The 19997-nt window shown below is 53.4% G+C and overlaps 1 protein-coding gene across 4 annotated transcripts in view; it reads right to left on the minus strand.

The window, feature by feature from the left end:
* Nucleotides 1-822: 822 nt before the first annotated feature.
* The window catches only part of bmper (BMP binding endothelial regulator), a 38413-nt gene continuing 19238 nt past the window's right edge, over nucleotides 823-19997 (minus strand). For 2 of the 4 annotated variants that reach the window (XM_029254287.1, XM_029254288.1), the window contains 2 exons: nucleotides 1254-1384; nucleotides 823-1137 (listed from right to left, as the gene is read on the minus strand). In XM_029254287.1, the coding sequence (XP_029110120.1) occupies nucleotides 944-1137; nucleotides 1254-1384 (325 nt within the window). In that variant the 3' untranslated portion in view covers nucleotides 823-943. Of the gene's footprint in view, nucleotides 1138-1253; nucleotides 1385-19997 lie in introns of those variants that run through there. The other 2 variants (XM_029254290.1, XM_029254289.1) reach the window with 1 other exon arrangement.

A 19997-nucleotide genomic window follows, 5' to 3' on the forward strand; every position in this document is an offset into this window, starting at 1 on the left:
GAAAGAAAGAAAGAAAGAAAGAAAGAAAGAAAGAAAGAAAGAAAGAAAGAAAGAAAGAAAGAAAGAAAGAAAGAAAGAAAGAAAGAAAGAAAGAAAGAAAGAAGAAAGAAAGAAAGAAAGAAAGAAAGAAAGAAAAAAAGAAAGAAAGAAAGAAAGAAAGAAAGAAAGAAAGAAAGAAAAGAAAGAAAGAAAGAAAGAAAGAAAGAAAGAAAGAAAGAAAGAAAGAAAGAAAGAAAGAAAGAAAGAAAGAAAGAAAGAAAGAAAGAAAGAAAGAAAGAAAGAAAGAAAGAAAGAAAGAAAGAAAGAAAGAAAGAAAGAAAGAAGAAAGAAAGAAAGAAAGAAAGAAAGAAAGAAAGAAAGTAGAAAGAAAGAAAGAAAGAAAGAAAGAAAGAAAGAAAGAAAGAAAGAAAGAAAGAAAGAAAGAAAGAAAGAAAGAAAGAAAGAAAGAAAGAAAGAAAGAAAGAAAGAAAGAAAGAAAGAAAGAAAGAAGAAAGAAAGAAAGAAAGAAAGAAAGAAAGAAAGAAAGAAAGAAAGAAAGAAAGAAAGAAAGAAAGAAAGAAGAAAGAAAGAAAGAAAGAAAGAAAGAAAGAAGAAAGAAAGAAAGAAAAGAAAGAAAGAAAGAAGAAAGAAAGAAAGAAAGAAAAGAAAGAAAGAAAGAAGAAAGAAAGAAAGAAAGAAAGAAAGAAAGAAAGAAAGAAAGGTTGTGGAGCAGGGAGACAATGATCGACTCACACGCAGACGCTCGTTACAAGGACCATTTATTCTACGACACTCCTCCGCATCATTACACTGTTTATTATTATTATTCACTCACACCTGCCCTCCCTTCTTATTCCCAGCAGACAACGCGTCCCTTCTCCCTTTTCCCCCCCCATTTCGTCACAACCACCCGGCTTGCGGGCTGCAGCATTCGTCCTCCTTCTTCGTCCGGCTCTCGCTCGGGTCACCGACCCGGACACCGTTCTGGGTTCACGCAACGGCCCCGGAAGAGCACGAGGTCGGCGGGGCACCGGCAACCCGCCACGCAAGCCTCCTCCTCGGCGCACGGGCCCATTATCTCGTTCCAGTTATCGCACGTCTTGGCGCAGCCCGGGCCGCACGTGTCGTACACCGCGCCGTGCTTGCACTGAGGAGTCGCTACAAAACGGTAAGATGATAATGACGATTACAAGCTGAACACCGCTGCTACAAACAAAGAAACCATCGTCACCCATGCACTCCTCCTTCTCCTTCTTCTTCTCCTTTATACTCACCCATACAGCTCCGCTCCACCTTCCACTGAACCGGCGCACCCTCCCTCTCGCACGCACGACTGTAGGCTATGAAGGACTCGCAGTAGCAGTTCCTATGCACGGGACACTCGCACATATCTGTGACGCAGGACCTTCCAGGGGAACGAGAGACACACACACACACAAAGGGAAAAAAAAATAATAAGAAATAGTTGAGACGTGACTCATCGTTGTCATCATCTTCTCCTGCTCGTTCCTTCACAAGAGTGTGTCTGACACTGCATTCGATTAGCATCCGACCGACACCTGCAAACCGTGACAGCCACTCGCAACCAAACGTCAGACCCAACTTTCACCTACCTTCTGCGCAGCTACGTAGTGGTCGCGGGGAGCCGGTACCGTAACCCTTGTTGTTGTACAAACTAAGCACTCTGACCGCGGCGCTGGTCATTTAGCTTTCTTTGTTTCTTGTTTTCTGCCGCTACGAGATGATACGGCGAGAGTGAAGTCACTTATTCACTACCGTTACCTTGCCATTAACATCGCACAACTTTGCCAATAATTTAACGGCCTAAAGCTAGCTACACTTGCTGCCCCTGCTACCTAGGCACCGCATCGTGTAAGTAAGTAACTATTGAATATAAAGGCGCTTCTCCACAAGTGCATTTCTCTAAACGGTAGGAAGATTATTTTTCTTTCCAAACTGAAAACGACAAAGAGGCGGTGGATATTATTATTATTATTATTATTATTATTATGCGTGCTGCTAAGAGAGACGAAGAGGAAGCTCAACGGACACGACACGCATCATCAGACCGCAATTGCACATGAGGAGAAACGCTCATGCGGTCAATCGTTGCACCTGCAAACATGGGGGGGGGGGGGGGGGGGGGGAAGGGAAGGAAGAAATTTCGAGTACCCAATTCACTTCGACATTAAAATACAGCATTAATGTAGAATAAGGATATTATTCAAAGCACCGCCACTGTAACCTCTGCCTGTACAATTTGCTTTTGACACGTCACTCACCTCTTTTGTAACTTTTCTTTCGTGTCCCCCCGCCCCCTTTGGCCACCGCACCGCACCTTAATGACGACAACAACAGACAAGCAGCCAGCCAGCCAGCCAGCTTTCGCTCTGGAAATGCTAAAGCACATAGATAGCCGGCGGTGGAACAACCTTTTCCGCCGTCTCCGCACCTGTTTCGCCCGAAACCCCTCCGGCTCGCGTTGTTACGGTGTCAATGCTCACGCGCCGTAGCTTCGTGACCATCGCCAGATAAAGCCTTTCATCAGCTGCTATGCCGGCATTCCATTTGCTTTCTCGTGTATCTTACTGTTATTCCTCTCCAAGAAGGGAGAGAGTAGGAAAGTATCACAATTCATGTATTCTGTCCTTCGTTCACCTAACAGACCAGGTTTACTTGAATCGCATGTCTGCAGAGACGGAACGGGAGCGCCGATCCACACCTGCCTTTCTCGACAAAATGCCGCAACCCGAGGAGAAGGGTACCGGTTATTTCCCCGAGGCGGCAACGTAAACGATCCGCGGTCGGACGCTGGTACCATGCGGCGCCGAGCGCGACGGCTTCACTAAGGCGAGAGCGCTGTAAGCGGACTCCGAGAACCAACTACAGTTGATAAGCGAAATGAATTATACTGTAAATTCTCCACAATTGCTGCTGTGAAAAAAGCCAAAAAGCTCGAGGAGGTCTTTGTTCCCGGGCAGGACGAGAATGTCAAAAACAATTAGACGCAAAATACACCAAAGCTCTGGCATTCCAGAGTAAGCGCAAACAGCCATCCGCACGCTTACTGGCACAAAGTCGCAGGGGCGTAGCTAGGTGGCGGTGGCGGTAGCGGCCGCCCGACCGGAGCTCTGCCACCCCTCTGACGCCTGGTGACTTTTTTTTTTTCCCGCCGCTACGTACATGCTGTGCGGCGCTATTAGACTGAAAAGCTACGGACCGCTCGAACGTCGCAAACCTCTGCGTGGCACAAAGGGAGGGAGGAGTAGGAAAACCGAACTTTGGTACCGTAGCTCCGTGATCGCGAGAGTCAAAATGACTGTCGTTTACCTACGCTTGGCTACCGTGTCGTGGACGTTTGTTGAAGTTGACGCCCTGCGATGGTTCATCGCGAGAAACGAACGTTAGCTTACCGTCGTTAACCGAAAATAGCTAATGTGTGAGAAATGAATGGCTCTCCTGTCTCTCATCTACCTCGGTCTTTTTGCCCTCCCCGTTCTGGGGTGTGCGGGGGAGGAAAAAAGTTCTCGTTCAACTTTTCTCTCTTTGTCTATCGTGTGTCGTCGTCGTCGTCGTCGTCATCTTCTTCTTCCCTTTGTGTAAAACAACCAATCGCGGTGTTCGGCGTACGGCTTAATTATATAATTAAACCTTTTATAGTCTTGTCCCTAAAGTCAGCGCGACTGCTGGCTGGCTAATTTTTTGAAAATGTTACCGTAAACATTACCGCGTCGCACGCTTACGCTATGTCTGCGGTTTTTTTAACGACAAAAAGTGTTTCCTGATATCGCGGCTGCGTTTGAGAGCGTGAAAAGAAAAGCAGGGGAAGACGGCACAAAGATGATGCTGCGGCGAAGAAGGGTGGGAGAGACGGCGTTCGTGACGATACTTTTCCTTTTTCCTACACGTCATATTCCGCACGTCGTTATCTCCGTCGGAGATCCGTCGCTGCCGTCTGCGGCGTTGCGGGTAAGCGCGGTCATTTTGCTACCGCTTTTCCCCCCGACGCTTCCGTATTTACGTTTGGCGGACACCTTTGTGCGAGGCGACATACATCTTGACTAAAGTGAAAGTCTCTCGAGCAAACCTAGCTTGTTGCCAACCCGCTTCCCGGACCGAGGTTCGTCGTTTGGCGCCGCGCTTAATTTGTCGCTTGAAAAGTACTTGGCGGTTGGTTGGGCGGGCAGCGGTCGCGACTCGGCGGTTCGATTGATCGCGTCTGCTCGGTTGGTCATTTTGCTCGCCGTGGCCGGAGCGCTTTTGGTTTCGAATGCTAACGTCTGCCAACTGGCGGCCGTCGAACCGCGGCGGCACCCTCTCGGTGCAAAGACGAGGAAGCTCGCCTGTACGGCTGTCGGCGAGGGATCGTGCGCCCGCCACGTCGACCGTCAAAGTCATCTACGGTAAGCGAGCCGTGCGGCTTCGCCGCCGGAGACCCGGACGCTCTCGTTGCTACGGTAACCTGTTCTATCCTCACCTGTCAAATCTTGCTCTGCTCTGCTACGCCCGGCTCTGAGGAAGGCTGACTTTGTACCGGCCCACGCCCCCCATCTCTCGTCGGATCGCCCCGGAAAACTCGGCCGCGGCGGCGCTCTCTGCTGACCGTTCCTTCTCCCGCACCGCTCGTCTCCCCCCCCCCCCCTCCCCGATGTGAATGCTCTATTCTTCCTCTTCGCTTGCGCGACCTGTCCTGGTTCGAATGGCGCGCTGGGGGATGACGCTCTGTCGATTTCTCGGGCGACTTCGACCCGCGTGCCGCTGACGTTCGTGCGAGCGAGCGAGCGGCCTTCCGTTCCTCCTACGGTGCGTTGATCTCTCCCGGTCCCGATATTCCCGCGACCGTGGCCGTCCCGCCCTCCGTGTCGCTCCCGTCGTCTTTTGCCGCAACTTCAAATCTCTCTTGCCTTCCGGCTTCGCGTCCGCTGCTCTGGCCCCTCTCCCTTCTGCCGCCGCCTAACGAGGGTTCTTGGCCGCTTTTCGATCTGCTGCGTCTTCGGCCGAAACCTCGGCGTTCCACGATAAAATACGGCCTGCCTCTTAAAAAAAAAAAACCCGCACGGACTCTCTGCGACCCTTCTCGTCCCTTCCGCCTCCCTCTTCTCTCGTTGCTGACGACTTTGCTTTTGTTTTTCCGAGACAAATTCAAAGCGATCGCCGACGACTTCTCGCCATCCCCCTGCCCGGTTAGCGCCGGACCTTACTGCGAAGCTCCCCTCTCCAAATCGTAAATCTCTGACCTCGCGGTAGTGCGCGGAGCCGCTGCCGCTCCTACGGAACGTTTCCCCGCAACGCTCCTCCTTCGCCTCGGATTCTCAACAACTCCTCGCTCTCCTCTGGCTGTTTCCCGACTGCCTCCGAAACCGCTCTGTCGCCGCTGTAGGTGTGTGGGTTCCCCCCCCCCCCCCCCATCCGACTAAAAACTACAGAGCGTTCTCGGTTACTGCTCTGGTTTCGAGGTCGGTAGGTCGGTCGGTCGCTCCGCCGAGAGCCGAGCGCCTCCTCCTCCCTCGGCATGCTCGTAGCCTCGCGTGGACTTGAACGCCGCCGTGCCGATGACGCTCGGCTCTTCCTCTCCTCCTCCTTTCCGACTGCCGCCTCCGACTCGACCTCTCCGAAAGGGAGATTCTCCGCCTCCTGTACGGCTAGCTCGTCTCGCTTACGTCCTCTGCTAAGGATGCGGGAGTAACGGCTGACGCCGGTCCGTCTTTTCTCTAAGCGCGTCGAAACCGCGAGCCGGTCCCCCGCATCTGTCCCGCGATTGACTCTCTCCTGCGCGGCCTTCCCGCCGCTGACGTCGAACCTCTGCGGCTTCTGTAAAACGCTGCCGCGTGAGTTGCGTTTGATTTGCCGGAGCGTTCCCGCGTATGTCTTCGGGTCAAAGGCGAGACCCCGGTTATTGTTTGCAAATGCATCGTTAGGACCGCTCCCGGCTAGACCCCTTCGGTTGTCTGCAACTCTATCTCTTTGGACAAAAGCACGTGCTACGCGTAAATGTAAACGTGCACCGCTTCGAGAGACGAGGAGGCAGCGGCGGCAGATGTACGGTCCGAGAGGGAGCTCGCAGAGAAACTCTAGGGGCGCGATGCGCGGCGCGCCCGAATCGAAGATCGGCAAAAAGGCTCGTGTAGTCGGTCGTTGCCCACCGGTTACGTAGGTTAGGTTACTGGTATCTGCAGACAAATGTATTTCTAATACCCTGCTTGCATCATTTGCTATGCGGTGGCACGGTGGGTTGGCTCGGCTCTTGTCTTGCTCTCCGGTGGGTTCCGGTTCGAGTCCCGTTCCGGGTGCGTCTCCGGCCCCCCGCGAGCCGGTGTGGGACGAGCGGTTCGGATGATGCGTGTGTGGAAATCGCTATGTTTCTACAGACATTTCCAAGCACTGCCCCCCTAGTTTCTTGTGTATGTTTGCAATAATGAAATTCTGTACACTTTTTTGCATACGGCGCATCGCTCGCTTTCTTTTTCTATTGCGGCTACACCCCCGCGCGACAAAAAGGAAAAAGACGAGAACTAAGGACGCGCCGCGCGGCCACGCGTTTTATCAAAAAATGTATAATTTGCCGAACCCCACGATAAAATGTTTTCCCGGAAAGTAGCGAACCGTCGCGTGTCGGGCGCGGTGCGAGGCCCACGGCGTTGCGGACGAGCCCTCTCGTGCTATCCGGCAGGATGCGTAGGAGACGCCGCGCCGGTTTCTTCCCTGTGGCGCTTAGTCTGCTCGACAGCGGGCAGGCTCCGTTCGCCCGCGGCCGTACCCGCGTCCTATCCCGTCTGTCTAGTCGAAGATGATGCTTCGTTGTCCGTTTGTGCGGAAATTTTGTCTTGCCGCTGCTCCGGCTCGGCAATCGATTTACCTCGGACGTAACGCGAAACGATGAAAAGCCATTGCGTAAATGCAAATCCGCAGAAACGGCACGGATAAATATGCGTTTGCATTGAGCGTGGGTACATGGATCAAAATCCAAACAATTAATGGTGGGGGGGACCTGCTCTGTTGATTCGGTAATGTGATGGAATGAGGAATAACGGAATGCTTGTACTTAGACCCCCCCGGAGGGCGGAAGCTGAAACTCCTCGCGTAGAACGCGAGAATGGTCCGAAGTGATCTTCTCCGCCGATTTGAGGGTACGCTTGGCGCGACTGTCGAGGAAAGAATTGACCGCGGAATGACCCGCCGTCTTTGAGCGAATGCTCGGCGGACTTAAAATTTTGCTTTTCGGCTGCGCCGAGAGGCCGCGGAGCCGAACCGGGCTTCCGTAGAGCCGAACGCTGCGAACCGCGCGACGAAAGAATGAATAAATCTCCTTGCCGACGCCAAAACGTCCGAGTCTCCTCGGAAAGTAGATTCTCCGTTGGACCTTATCGCGTATGCGGTCCGCGTATGCTTGACGGTTGAGGACTGCTTTATAGGATTGCTGTGAATGGTGACTGGGACTGGTGTGAACTGTGTGTGTATCCAAAAAGGATTTCCTCCGTTTTGATGGGATTTAAAATAACGGCGTTCCGGGTACGCTGTTGGACTGCTGTCTTGGCGCTGTCAAAATAGGAGTCTGGCTTCTCCCCCTCGCTCGTCGGAAAATTTGACGAGTTAACGATGTGTCGTTAATTTTAACCGGCTGATGTCCGTTGGCGACAGAGGAACTGTACCGATCGAGGAGACGTGAATTAATCCCCAACTGGTGCGTTTCGGAGAGCCGCAAGTCCGGTTTGATTGTATGAAATGCCAAAGAAAAATCGATAAACGATACTCTAGCGTAGGGATTGCTTTTTTGGTGTATCCAAATGCCTTAAAACGAGATGCGCGAGGGTGGCTGCCGCATCTTCGGGGCCGCGCTCGCGCTTGTAAGTAAACTGGTACGGCTCTAATTTTCCCCGAATGGACCGAGAGAGCGAATGGGAGAGATTCGTTTATCGACTTGCGCCGCGGTCGAAATGACATTTCGTTCTCCTGTATGGAGGGATGACGGGGGGGGGGGGGGGGGGGAAAAAAAAACTACCCGAATGAGTTTCTTCACGTCTTGCGAGTGACATCACGGCACGTATGCGCGATATGTAGAATGCTCCAAACTACTAGTCGTTTCAAGTATTTTCCCTCGCTTTGCGTAAAATCGCACCCGGGTGCGATACGTTCTCTAACGGACTGACGATCGCCGTCGCGGCCGTTTTCTACGCTTGCTGGTCTACTTGTCGCGTTTGCGTCGTACTGCGTTTCTGCCATTTCTTCTGTTGCGTTGCTGACTGTCGCATGCTATTTGTAATCGTGTTTGTTAAAGCCGCTACCGATTACCTTTATTCGCGTTCGAGCGCGGTACGTACACCTGGAAAACGCGACAGGCGGCAGCGGCGACCATTTTTCGCATATCGCGCACGATACGGACCGGTAAGCAAAATGACATCGCGCGAGAAGGACGGCCCGGACGATCGGAGGACAGGCTTACGCGTCACCGAGAACGCTTGCTGCTGCGCGTAGTGCGATGTCTTAGCTTTCGTAAAGGAAAGCAAAACGAAGGACAGTCTATCGCGGCTTGCGCCACCAAAGACCGTTACGTCTGAGGGGAGGGAAGATCATCTCGCCCGCTCTGGGAGGAAAACTCTCCCGTGCCGACGATGTTTTTCCGACCGGACGTCGCCGAGGAGCGGAGAAGGAACGCCTGATGATGTTAGCCACGCCAGGGACCTGGCCTACCCCAAAGGACACGAACGGGAAGAGGAGCGAGGGCCCTGTTCCAAAAGGTTATGAGAAAAGCGGAAAAAAGGAGGGCGTGAGTACAAAAGAAGGAAAAATCGGCAGCAATTATGAAGAAAGAGAAGGAGAACCGAGACCCGTGTTTGGTGGCGGTGGACGGAAGTCGTTCGGATCGGCCGGTCACCCCCCTCCCCCCCAAGTATAACGAACTCCTCTCTCTTCTCTGATCGGAATGAGTATGCTAATGAGCGGCCATATATTGCTGTACATTTTGAGAGTCTAATAGAAATGTCAGGAGGGGAATGAATTTGTTAAAACTTTCTTGTTGTTACGGTCAGGTAATCTATCTTGTTCCCTTTTATGGCTGATTTAAAAATGTTTATTTTAAATGTCAGAAGAATGTTTCTGAAAACAGCGGCGCTGTTTGACAGGCTTGCGTCCTCTGCCTTCAGGTTATGGTTTTTTTTTTTTTTTTTTAAATTTATTTTCTTTTTTTTTTTTTTTTTTTTTTTTTTTTTACAGCGAGTGCAGCTGTATTCTCCGCAGGTTGGAAGAAAAGTAGATCGTGCCGGAGCGCGGGCGGAGCGTCTCGCGATGGATAGGTGGAAGATGGGGCCGCGGAAGGCGAGATCCCTCTCCTTCCTGGGTAAGGTGGCGATTTTGAAAGTCGACGTCCTCCCGACCTTACTCGGTTTGCCTCGCGTCTACCCCGTGCCTCGCAATTTACAGAAAGGGTTCGTTAATGAGGCGTTTTGGCTCGGTACGGGGGGGGGGGCATGAGTTTGTCAGGAGGGAGGCGATACACCTAAAATACATACTTAAAACTTGATTGCCTTCGCTTTTTTTGCGCGGCGCCGCTTCTGCCTGGCGGCTCACCCGGAACGCGCGCCCCGGTATTCGGTTCGCCTCTGGCCGTCCGATGTCGGACCGAAGGCGGAGTCTCCGCCGGACCGCTAAAAAGGTACGGCGAAGTGGAGCGAGTTCGTGCCGGCCGACGCGAGCGACCGCGTGTCCGCACGCCGTGTTTATCGTCGCAGGCGACTTTGTAACCGCTGTAACATAGGAAATGTACTCCCTACATATAACCGACTTGTTAATTTCCTTACAGGAGAGAGAACCAAATTGGACCAGGCCTACGGTAACGTGAAGGGCGCGTGCAAGGCTGCGCCCCGCCCCGCCCCCCCCTTCGGACAGTCCGATCGCATCTCGGCGTTCCTTTACCCTGCATGTAGACGGCTCCCCCCAGTGACTAAAACTGTAAAAGTGTGGTCTGAAGAATCTGATGAGGTGCTTAAGAATGGCGCCACGCGCAAGGACCGTACCGTTGACCTAGATGATTGTGCGTCGGCAGTAACCGGTGACGTTGGCGCCCGGCAAACGGATCCGGAACGTACCCCCGACCAAAAGCCGTGGATGAACTGCGAAGTTGGATCCGTGTCTTGCGCGACGCCGGAGACGATCTTCGAAGAGCCGTTAGGGCTGCCGCGAGGGAATACGGAGCGAGACCCGAGTGTCGTTAGGCTACCGCCGACGCGTGCGCGGCACGGATTACGGAACGTCGCAAACTATCGGAGCGGAAGCGGGTGCGTGATCGCCGATGGCCGCGTCCCACCTGACAAACTCTACAAATTCTTTGCCCGTTTCGAGGCCTCGAACAACGAACCGCCGGGTGTTAAACGGAGGGGCGGGAACGCGCGGAAATCGGCCGGACCCGATGACATCCCTGGCCGCGTACTTGGAGCCCGCTCGTCTTTACGGATGTATTCAATTTGTTCCTCGCGCGAGTCTCAATTCCCGCCTGCTTAAAGAGGACCGGTTATCCTGCCGCGATGACTGCCGACCCGTTGCGCCGACTCGGATAGCGACAGAGTGCTTCGAGAGAATCGTCACGAGGTACGGATGCTCTTGACCCTCTCCGGTTTGCGTGTGGACGGAACGGATCCGCAGAGGACGCCATGGGCGCAACGCCTCGCCCGCCGTGTTCGAATGCTGTTTGTTGATTACGGCTCAGCGTTCGACACAGTAACGCCTTCGAAGCTCAACAACCTTGGTGTGCGTGCCTGGTGCCTGGTGCCTGCCTGCCTGCCGCCCGCCCGCCCGCCCTCCCTCCCTCCCTCCCTCAGCAACTGGGTTCTGGACTTTCTGACGGGCAGACCCCGGTCCCTCGGAACTCCGCAGGGCTGCGGGCCGAGCCCCGTGCTCTACGCGCGCTTCGCCCGTGGCGAGTCGGCGTGGGGGAGGGAAGCGGCTGACCTGGCGAAGCGGTGCCGCGATGGCAATCTCTCGCTCGACGTCGACAAAACAAAGGAATCGATCCGCGGTGGAGAGGGTGAGCGGCTTCAAATTCATGGGTGTTTGCATTACCGAACATCTCGGCTGATCTCGTAACGCGACGCATCTAGTCGAGAAATTTGGCAGGCCGAGCCGAATCCTCGGAAGCTCCCGTAGGTGCGAGAGCGTCCTCGCCAGCTCTATCGCGGTGCGGTTTGGAAACTGCGCGGTACAGGATCGTAAGGCGCTGCGGCGAAAGCTACTCGAACCGTCGCCGGAGAGCCGCTAACATCATCGAGGATGACTGTCATCCCTAGCTCAGCCTTTTTGCACCCTTGCCATCGGGCAGACGCTACACGAGCGTCAGACCCCGAAGCTCAAGACTGAAAACCGGTTTTTACCCGCAGGCCGTCGGGCTTGCGAACGACACCCGTCCGCGGTTCGCGCTCCGAGCCCGAGAGCTGTCGGCTACCCCGTCCCTCCTACGCACGCGTAGGCATCCGCAATGCCGGTATCGTCGGAGACGACAGACTACCTCCGCGTACCTTGCGTACGCAAATGCGCGCCCTCCCCCAACTGCAAACTGACCCAATCGACCTCTGCGGGACTTTGCGCGTGTACGACTCGCATGTTATATAAAGCGCGCAATGTTAAGTGTTTAACCGCATTTCTTGGATTTTTACGCTAGTAGTAACGTTAGTAAATTTGTAATTGACGCCCTCTGTTCTCCTTGTGTTTTTCTTTGCAGAGTAAGAATCGCATTGTACGGCGTAATACGCTGCTTGCTGTACACGTGACGGACTCCTGAATCTTAAAGTACTTTTCTGGACAGGAGGGGAACGCGAGTGATGCCGGGCCTTGGGGAAGGCATTTAAACTGCCGCCGCCGCCGCCGCCTCCGCGAAAGACTACCCGTCGCGGAGAAGCTTGACAAGTACGGGTTGACCGGACGTCCCGGGGTTGAGGCGCGGAAACGATCCCGCGTGTTTTTTGGGATCCCGGTCGAGCCCTCGTGCGGGGAGTTGGATGGCGCTGCTGACTTTTGACGATAGCGTGAAGGGACTGTCCCCCAAAGTAAACAAAGCAACCTCCGGTAGGATACGGTTGATTGTGAGTTTGATAAACACAACTGGGGAATGCGCGCGGTAACCTTGTCGGAAAGGGGTTGAAAATGGGATTTTTTTTTCTTGCAAATTCGAGCCGAACTCAAGTTCGGGATGAGATCGCTCGGGGATACTGCGAGGCAAAGGACGGATGGAAAGCCCTCGTGGAAGAATGCGCCCGAAGCTCCGAGGATGGACGTCCGCTTTACGGAACGGCGTCTCTTTACGACCCGTTGCGCTTTCTCGTATCCCGCCTCCCTTGTATCTCTATACTCCTCTTATATTTATTCTTTTAATTTGCGCGGCTTTTATCTGTATAGTTCTTTCTTCACACATTTCGGTGGCCTTGTTTCATTAGGTTACTTTGGGTGCTTTTAACTGTTTTTTATATCGATGACTAATTTATTACATGCGTATGTCTGCTTTGGTTTTGCCACTGGGGAAGATGCGCGTCTGCGATACGATGACTCGGGGGACGGTCCTTTCGCGGGTATGTTGGTGCGGGGAAGGGGGATTTTCTTTTCTTTCTATGGGGTTTGAATACATGATGGCGAAGAGACTTATTTTACTCACAATGCATTTTATGTACTGGCTATTTAGAAAGCTTTGCTGACCACTTGTAGGAAACGTGGTTGTCAACTTGGCTGATCGTTTGCAACACTGTGTTGCATTACCTTTAGAAAATAAAGTTTTGAAGAAGGGGGAAAAAAATCGCAACAAGCGCGGACGACGCAATGCTCGGAGAAATAAGAGCGCAGACGCGTCAAAAATCGGCTGAGGAAAGCGAGGCGGGGTCGGCGACTCCCGGGAGCGACGCTGCCGTGGAAAAACTATTTGCCTCCGTCCTCATTCCTCCTGTTTTTCCACGCATCATCTTCTAGTAAATCTTCAAACAAAATACAATACGCAACAAAGGTAACCGGAGTAAACGCAGAATACGCTTTTGACTTTTTCTCTCATCGGAACCAAAACAAAAGAAACAAAACTGCCCCCTTAAAATGCGGTCGAGTCGCCGAACCAAACGCTTCCGATAACCGGACGTCGGTCTTCGGCGGCGCCGCGGCGGAATTTTGGCCCGCGTTGGAGGTTTTCCCCAATATCGAGTGCCCTTTTAAGGGCCCGCTGCCGCCGCAGCGTCTCGATCGGGTTCGAGTCAGGACTTTGACTAGGCCGCTTCAAAACTTTACTGTTGCTTCTTTTGAGCCGTTCGGGGGCGGACTTACACCTACGCTTGGCATCGTCGTCTCGTCCGCTCGCTCTCCTTTAGCATTTTCCGGTAGAGAGCGGAATTCTGATTTGCCTCGATTGGCGCGAGTTGCCCGGGACCCGAAGCGGCAAAGCATCCTCGCCGATCCAAACTTTAACGGATTGCGGACCGAACGCGTTTTACGGCCGTTTCGGGCGCGCCGTCTCCGTGGCTCAAGCGAAGAAAAACTTTTAGCCCGTCCGGATGCGCTTCAGGGACGAGTTTTAAAAATGCGCGGCGAGCGGCTGGCTGCCGTCTTCGCGGACATATTTAACACTTCCTTAAAAAAAGCTCAGTCGTCCACACCCGTTTCAAAGACGCCGCCGTTATCCCCCTTCGTCGCTCTCGCCCAGTGGCGCCGATGCCCGTTGCGACAAAACGCTTCGAGAGGCCGGGATGCTTTGGACCCGCTGCGGTTCGCCTACTGTAGCAACTGATCGGCCGAAGACGCGACTGTCGCACGCGCTTCGCACCGCTCCGGCTCACCCGGACAACACAAACTTACTATGCGAGGCTACCGCTTGTGGACCGAGTGCCGCGGCGCGCCCGGGCACGGCTCCGACGAGATGGCCTACGGACGACGACAATTAGTCTCTCTGTCGGTAAAAGTAAGGAACCGGTTCGTGCGCCCGTATACGTAGAATTGTAGAGAGAATAAACGGCTTCGGATTCTCGGGGGTCGCCCTCGCGTGGACCGAGAGCGCGGCATCGGCAGTCAAAAAGGCCCCTCGACGCCTCCGCTTCCTCGGGCGTCCGCTACGGTCCTCGTCGCTTTCTGCGGGCGTGCGGCGGAGTCCGTCCTCTCGGGACGCGTTACGTCCCGGCGCGGCAGCTGCTCCGTACGGGACGAGACAGCCTTACGTAGGATGGTCGAAACGGCGACGTGCGTCGCGAAAGACCGCAGTCGCCCCGCGCGGGCACTTTTTCTCTTCTCTGCCGTGTGCGAAGCGGCTCGGGTCTATTCGAACCCGTACCCCGGTGCCGTGAGAGTATACGACGCTCGCCAATGTGCCGCCTTTACTAACTAGAGTTGGACTGTTCCCTCCGAGCACGTTGCTAAATTACACGGTCGCTTTAAGCATTCTCACGTTCTGAGTTCTCCTGCTGTCTGCTGGTATTATTGTTATTTTCACCGACATTTATTGCCATTGCATTACTCGTTGTCATTGTTTTGTGCAGTACTTCTACTGTCTTGTCTTCGTCCGTACTCTGCAGGGAAGCTTTCGAGAAGAATTTCATGATGCTTGTACACGGTACTTGTACCTGTGACAATAAACGTCAGACTTGAAACATTTGGGAAAAATCTAGGACGAGGGCAAATGCGTTTTCGCACGGGCCCGGTTGGTATCGGATAACTTTTTCGCTTCGGTAAATAACGTTAACGTTTAAAAACGTTATTGCGCGTTTACTCGGAGTGCCTTTGTTTTACGTCACATTTTGTTCTATTTTCTGAAACAATTCGGTACGAGACTTGCGCAAAAAAGGCAAATAAATCAGAATGGGGGCAAATGCTTCTTCCCGGAAGCTAAACTAAAGCCGTCGTCCGTTACGTTGAAAACGTATCCGGGCGAGCCGGTGGTTCCTCCGGGTGCGACGTGGGCGGCGCCGACTACGCCCGCACGTACTCGTGACGGCGGGACCGGCGCTTCGGGGACGCCGACTATCGACAAAGTCACGGTCGGGTCGGGCGTAACCGTATAAAGTCTACCGCTCTCGTGAGAGAAACCGAAAAAAGTGTCGCGCGACGCCGATGCCGCCGGAGACGGGAACATCAAAGCGCGTTAAAGGGAAAATAACCCCGAACGAGGGCGCGCGGTACCCAAATTTCACTAAGCGCGCGCCCCGTTCGCCGGAAAGCGGAAACGGAGTCGAAGGAAGGTCGTCCGGAGCCCCCCTGCGACGCCGGTCGTTCCCGTCGTTGGCCGTAACGCCACGCGGGGATTTTAAAGCCTCCGTCAACTCCGAACTGCGAGAGTAACGATATCCGCTGACGACGGTTTTCTCATTAAAAACATCCGGCAGAAGCATATATGCAGATGGAAATGGAGGAGGAGGAGAACTCAAAAGCGTAAAGGCTCGCGTCGATCCGATAGAGCGGTTTTCGGCGGCGGCGGCGGCGGCGGCACTTCGACGATGTCCCGGTACCCGACGTTACCTCGACACGTGACCCACGGAAACCGAGACGACGACGACGACGACATGGACCGCGTGCAAGGTGTGATAAGGGCAAGTGTTTTCGGGAGTACTGCGATACATCGCCGTGACGAGAGAAGGGCCCTATGTGATCGGAGCGGCGTTGTCGCGGGCCATGGAACCGAACGCCCCGTAGCTTTCGCGTCGCGCTCTCTCGATGCCGCAGAGACAAAGGACGCGCAGACCGATTAAAAAAGGCTTCGAGTCGATCGCGGGCCGCGAAACCGTTCGGTCGGCATCCCTGCGGAAACGGATTCGCTTCGGTTACCGATTGCCGGTTTCCATTTTTAACCTGCGGAGGGGCGCCGTTTCCGGGAGGACGTACGGTGCCCTACGCTAATATTGGCACCCTTAGTAAATATGAGCAAAGACGACTGTGAAAATTGACTTTAACTTTCTGATCTTTTGTTCAAAAAATTCACAAAGATACTTTCCTCTCGTGGATATCGAACAATTGCAAACGCGACAAAGGTTCGTCCAACAAAAAAAAAAAAAAAACAACCCTTGTTACATATACGTGTGCTGCTAATACTGGCACTCCTACCAATTCGCCTAAGGTACATAGTCCAAGTATATTCCCATAGATATTTTACATGTTTCAGTACACCTCGGTGACTTGGAACGGGAAATTGTTCGACCGTAACTTCCTGGGGTGACGTAGAGGGCCAAGTTCCCTTAGTCGCTCATTGCGACGGGCAAGACCGAGGAATATAGCTGTGATGGGCGGCTAAAGGTTGTTGAGCTTCAAAAAATGCCCATTTCCATCATCGGGGCAATAATAAAGAAGTTCCAGTCAACTGGAAATGTTACAAATCAACCTGGAAAACGACACGTGTCTGTGTCGGCTCGAGAAGGCAGAAAATTTCCCAGGATCACAGGTGAATACTTGCAGAAGTACAATCTGACGTCGCCGTGATTTGTTTAAGGAAAAAAGCCTCTGCTCTCATCCAAACGCTACCGGAACCTCAAACGGGTTTGAGTTCTACGACCAAACGAAACCAAAATAGAGCTTTCTGACGATAAACGCCAGAGGTGGGTTTGGTCCTGGCACGGGGAGAGGGAGAGGGAGAGGGAGAGGTAGCCGTACGGAAAAGTACCTCATGCCCGCAGTTAAATATGGTGGTGGCCCTTTAATGTTTTGGGGCCGTTTTTCCGCCAGAAGACCTGAACATTTTGTTAGGATACGTGGAATCACGGACCCTATCAAATATCAACGGATATTAAATAAAAAAAAAAAAAACCTGACCGCCTCTGCCAGAAAGCTTAAAATGGGTCACGGTTGAATCTTCCGGCAGAACGTACGTCGAAATCGACATAAAAATGGTTAACTGGCCAGAAAATGAAGGTCCTGCCACGGCCGTCCCGGTCCTCTGACCCAAACCTCGTAGGAAACCCGTGGGGTGAACTGAAGAGGAGAGTCCGCCGGCGCCCTCAAAATTTGAAGGATCCGGAGAGCTTCCGTACGGATCGATGGTCTCGGATCCCTTGCCTTACATTCTCCAACCTCGTGGGCCATTATGGGAGAAGACTCTGAGCCGTTACCTCGGCAAAGTGAGGTAGCGCAAAGTATTGACTAAAAGGGTGCCGATAATTGTGGCAAACGTATATTTAACAAAGCTTTTTTTTTTTTTTTTTTTATTGGATAAACCTGCGTTGCGTTTGCAAATGTTTGGTATCCATGAGAGCAGAGGATTCCTGCCAATTTTTGACAGTCTTCTTTGCTCATATTTATTACTGGAGGACACCGATGGACTATCCGACGGAGGAACGCCGGCTCGAGTTCCAAAGAACACGCCGTCATGCAAATCCTGCTAAAGGAAGCACTCCCCTGGATGTGTCTACTCTCGCTCAGCTCGAGTTCCCCCGCGACGGCCGAAACGATTCGGAGAGAAGCCGGGAAAAATCCGACGTCGTCCCGAGCGAACGCGGCTACTCGAACCGGCCAGAAGGCGCAACGGAACGTACGCTCCCCGCAGCTCCGTCGGCGCCGAGAGCAACCGACGCTAAACGAGAGCCGTCTCGCCGGGGGAATTAAGGGTCAACGTACCTCCCGAGCCGCGAGCTCGGAAGAGCTTCGCGCGGGTCACCTAGGAGCGGGGGAGATGACATCGCTCGCGACGAGTTCTGCCGTAACGGTTCCGAGAGAACTTTTCGCGAGGAGCGATGTCCCGGAACGACGGCCGAGAGACAACGGGCCCCGGTCTCTATCTGACGAGTTCCCCACACACAGACGCACATTTTCAGAATCGCTTGTCCCATACGGGGTCGCGGGGAACCGGCACCTACCCGGTAACACGGGGCCTAAGGCCGGTGGGGAGGGGACGCACCCGGGACGGGACGGGACGCCGGTCCGTCGCAAGGCACCCCAAGCGGGACTCGAACCCCAGACCCACTGGAGAGCAGGACTGTGGTCCGCGCCACTGCACCCCCCGACTAGTTCCGGATCTTCCTAAAGAACAATGGGATCGGGCACGCGACCTCTGCCTCGTACCATCCCGCCGGAAACATTCGTACAAAGTTTTGAGAATGTGCCACGGTGGGCGACGACATAGCGTTAACCCGCGGATCGAACGTCGGCTACGTCGTTCTTCGGAAGACCTTTGCGTTCGAGGCCGGACCCGTCGCGAAGAAGATTGCGCGGGACAACCGATCCGGACCGGTACGACAAATCGGCGGAATAGGCACGCGTGGCACTTCCGGCGCGGGCGCAAACGCGAAGGGTGCGTTACCTGGCACGCTCTTCGAAGGAACATTTGTTTTTGTCAAGCGACAAATATGCCGTCTCGAGGTGGCGCCCGGCCCGATGTCTACCGTGTAAGAAAACGGTCCTGTTCTTTCTTTTACCGTCGCGGGCAGCCCCTAGCGAGAAAACGTAAAACGCCACAAACCTCTCTTGCCTTCCCGCTTCGCCTCTGCTACTCCGTCCGTTCTCCTTTCCTCCGCGCGATTCTCGGATCCGTCGACAGACGACGACGTCCTCCTCTCTGCCCTGTCTTCCGGACCGGCACGCCCCATCGCTGCCCCGTGGCCGTCCCGTACGTTACGCGCTAACGGGACCTACGTCCGCGCTTGGAAGATCGCTAAATGTAAAAATTTCATTTTTACATTGGTTTGCTTTTCATTTCAATATACTTTTATTTCCATTTATTTTACAACTACTGAGTAACTCTATCTTTTATAAAAGGGACAGGTCTTGACAGAGACTGTACGTTGAACTGTTGACATCGCTACTACGATACTTACAACGTTACCTTTCTGCTCATTTTAGAAAATTCTGCCACAAACTCATCCGTGTACAGTTCACGCATTATTGTTTGTTCGTGAACTAAAAGTACAAAGTTTCTTCTTTCTTTTTTCTCTCGTCAAGCACCGTTTGGCGGAACGGTGTCAAAATTCTTGCAGGAGCCCCGAATGACCTCTCGCGAGAAGCGCCACAGACACCCGTGACCGTTGCGGATACGTACAATACAATACGTACATTTTACGAAGACCCGCAAATACATCTTTGTATTTCTTCCCGCGAGAGTTTGCAAACGGCAGAATCGTCGGCCGAGAGCTTTTTGGACGGCATTGGTCCGGCGACCCCCCTCAAGACCGCGAAGACGCTCGAGCGGCTGCCTATCAAGAAATTTGTTGATTTTTGGCATCAAACCTGACAAGGCTCGCATCAATTCTTTGCGGAAAGCCCGTTTTCCGTCTCCCGTACAGCTGTATCTAGTACGTTCGACATCTGTCGCCTTAGGGCTTTAGCGGCACGCTCGGAGCCCGACCGCCCTTCTTGCTCTAAAGGTGAAAAAATGACAGAGTCGACATAGGAAGAATTAACAGTCCACAGCCGTTTCGGCAAGGGCCAGGGTGGGCCGAGCTTCCGATTAGGTCGGCCAGGCCCGCCGCCCCCCCCCCGCCACTCGTGGAGCCGCACCCATTATTGCATTCGGATAATGTGTTGTTTTTTTTTTTTTTTTTTTTACGGGAAAAGACGCAAGGGCTACGCTCACGGTAATGGTACAACGATACAACGCATTAACCGGGCCTTTCCGCGCCCTAGCTAAAGTCGTATCCCTCGTCCGTAAGCTACGGGAGACGCGTCTCTAAGTTACGTCGACGCCGCCGATTCGCCTCTCGTGCCGATGCCTAAAAACCGGAATTGAGCGGGTGGACTACGCTCCCTTTTCTCATCGCACGTCCAAACTTACTTATTAGCACCTTTCTTCACCGAAACGCTCCCGCGCCATCACCGTTACAACTACTGCGTCCGCTCGCATATACCCCAAGGACACCTTTGCCCCACACTATTTACTTCACCGCGCCACGTACCCTACGCTACGCTACTTTCAATTACATGGACGGCACAGCTATTTCACACATGCACCGCTTCGACGGAAATACAGGACACAGAGGGGAAAAAACACATACATCAACCTCAACATCGACAGCCCGCACCTTCTGCATCGCATTACGAGGGACTCGAGGAGAGACCGCTGCGTTTGGCAGCTTGCGAACGATATTCTTTCACAT

Source organism: Scleropages formosus, chromosome 8 (genome assembly GCF_900964775.1).
Source record: "Scleropages formosus chromosome 8, fSclFor1.1, whole genome shotgun sequence".
NCBI lineage: Eukaryota > Metazoa > Chordata > Actinopteri > Osteoglossiformes > Osteoglossidae > Scleropages > Scleropages formosus.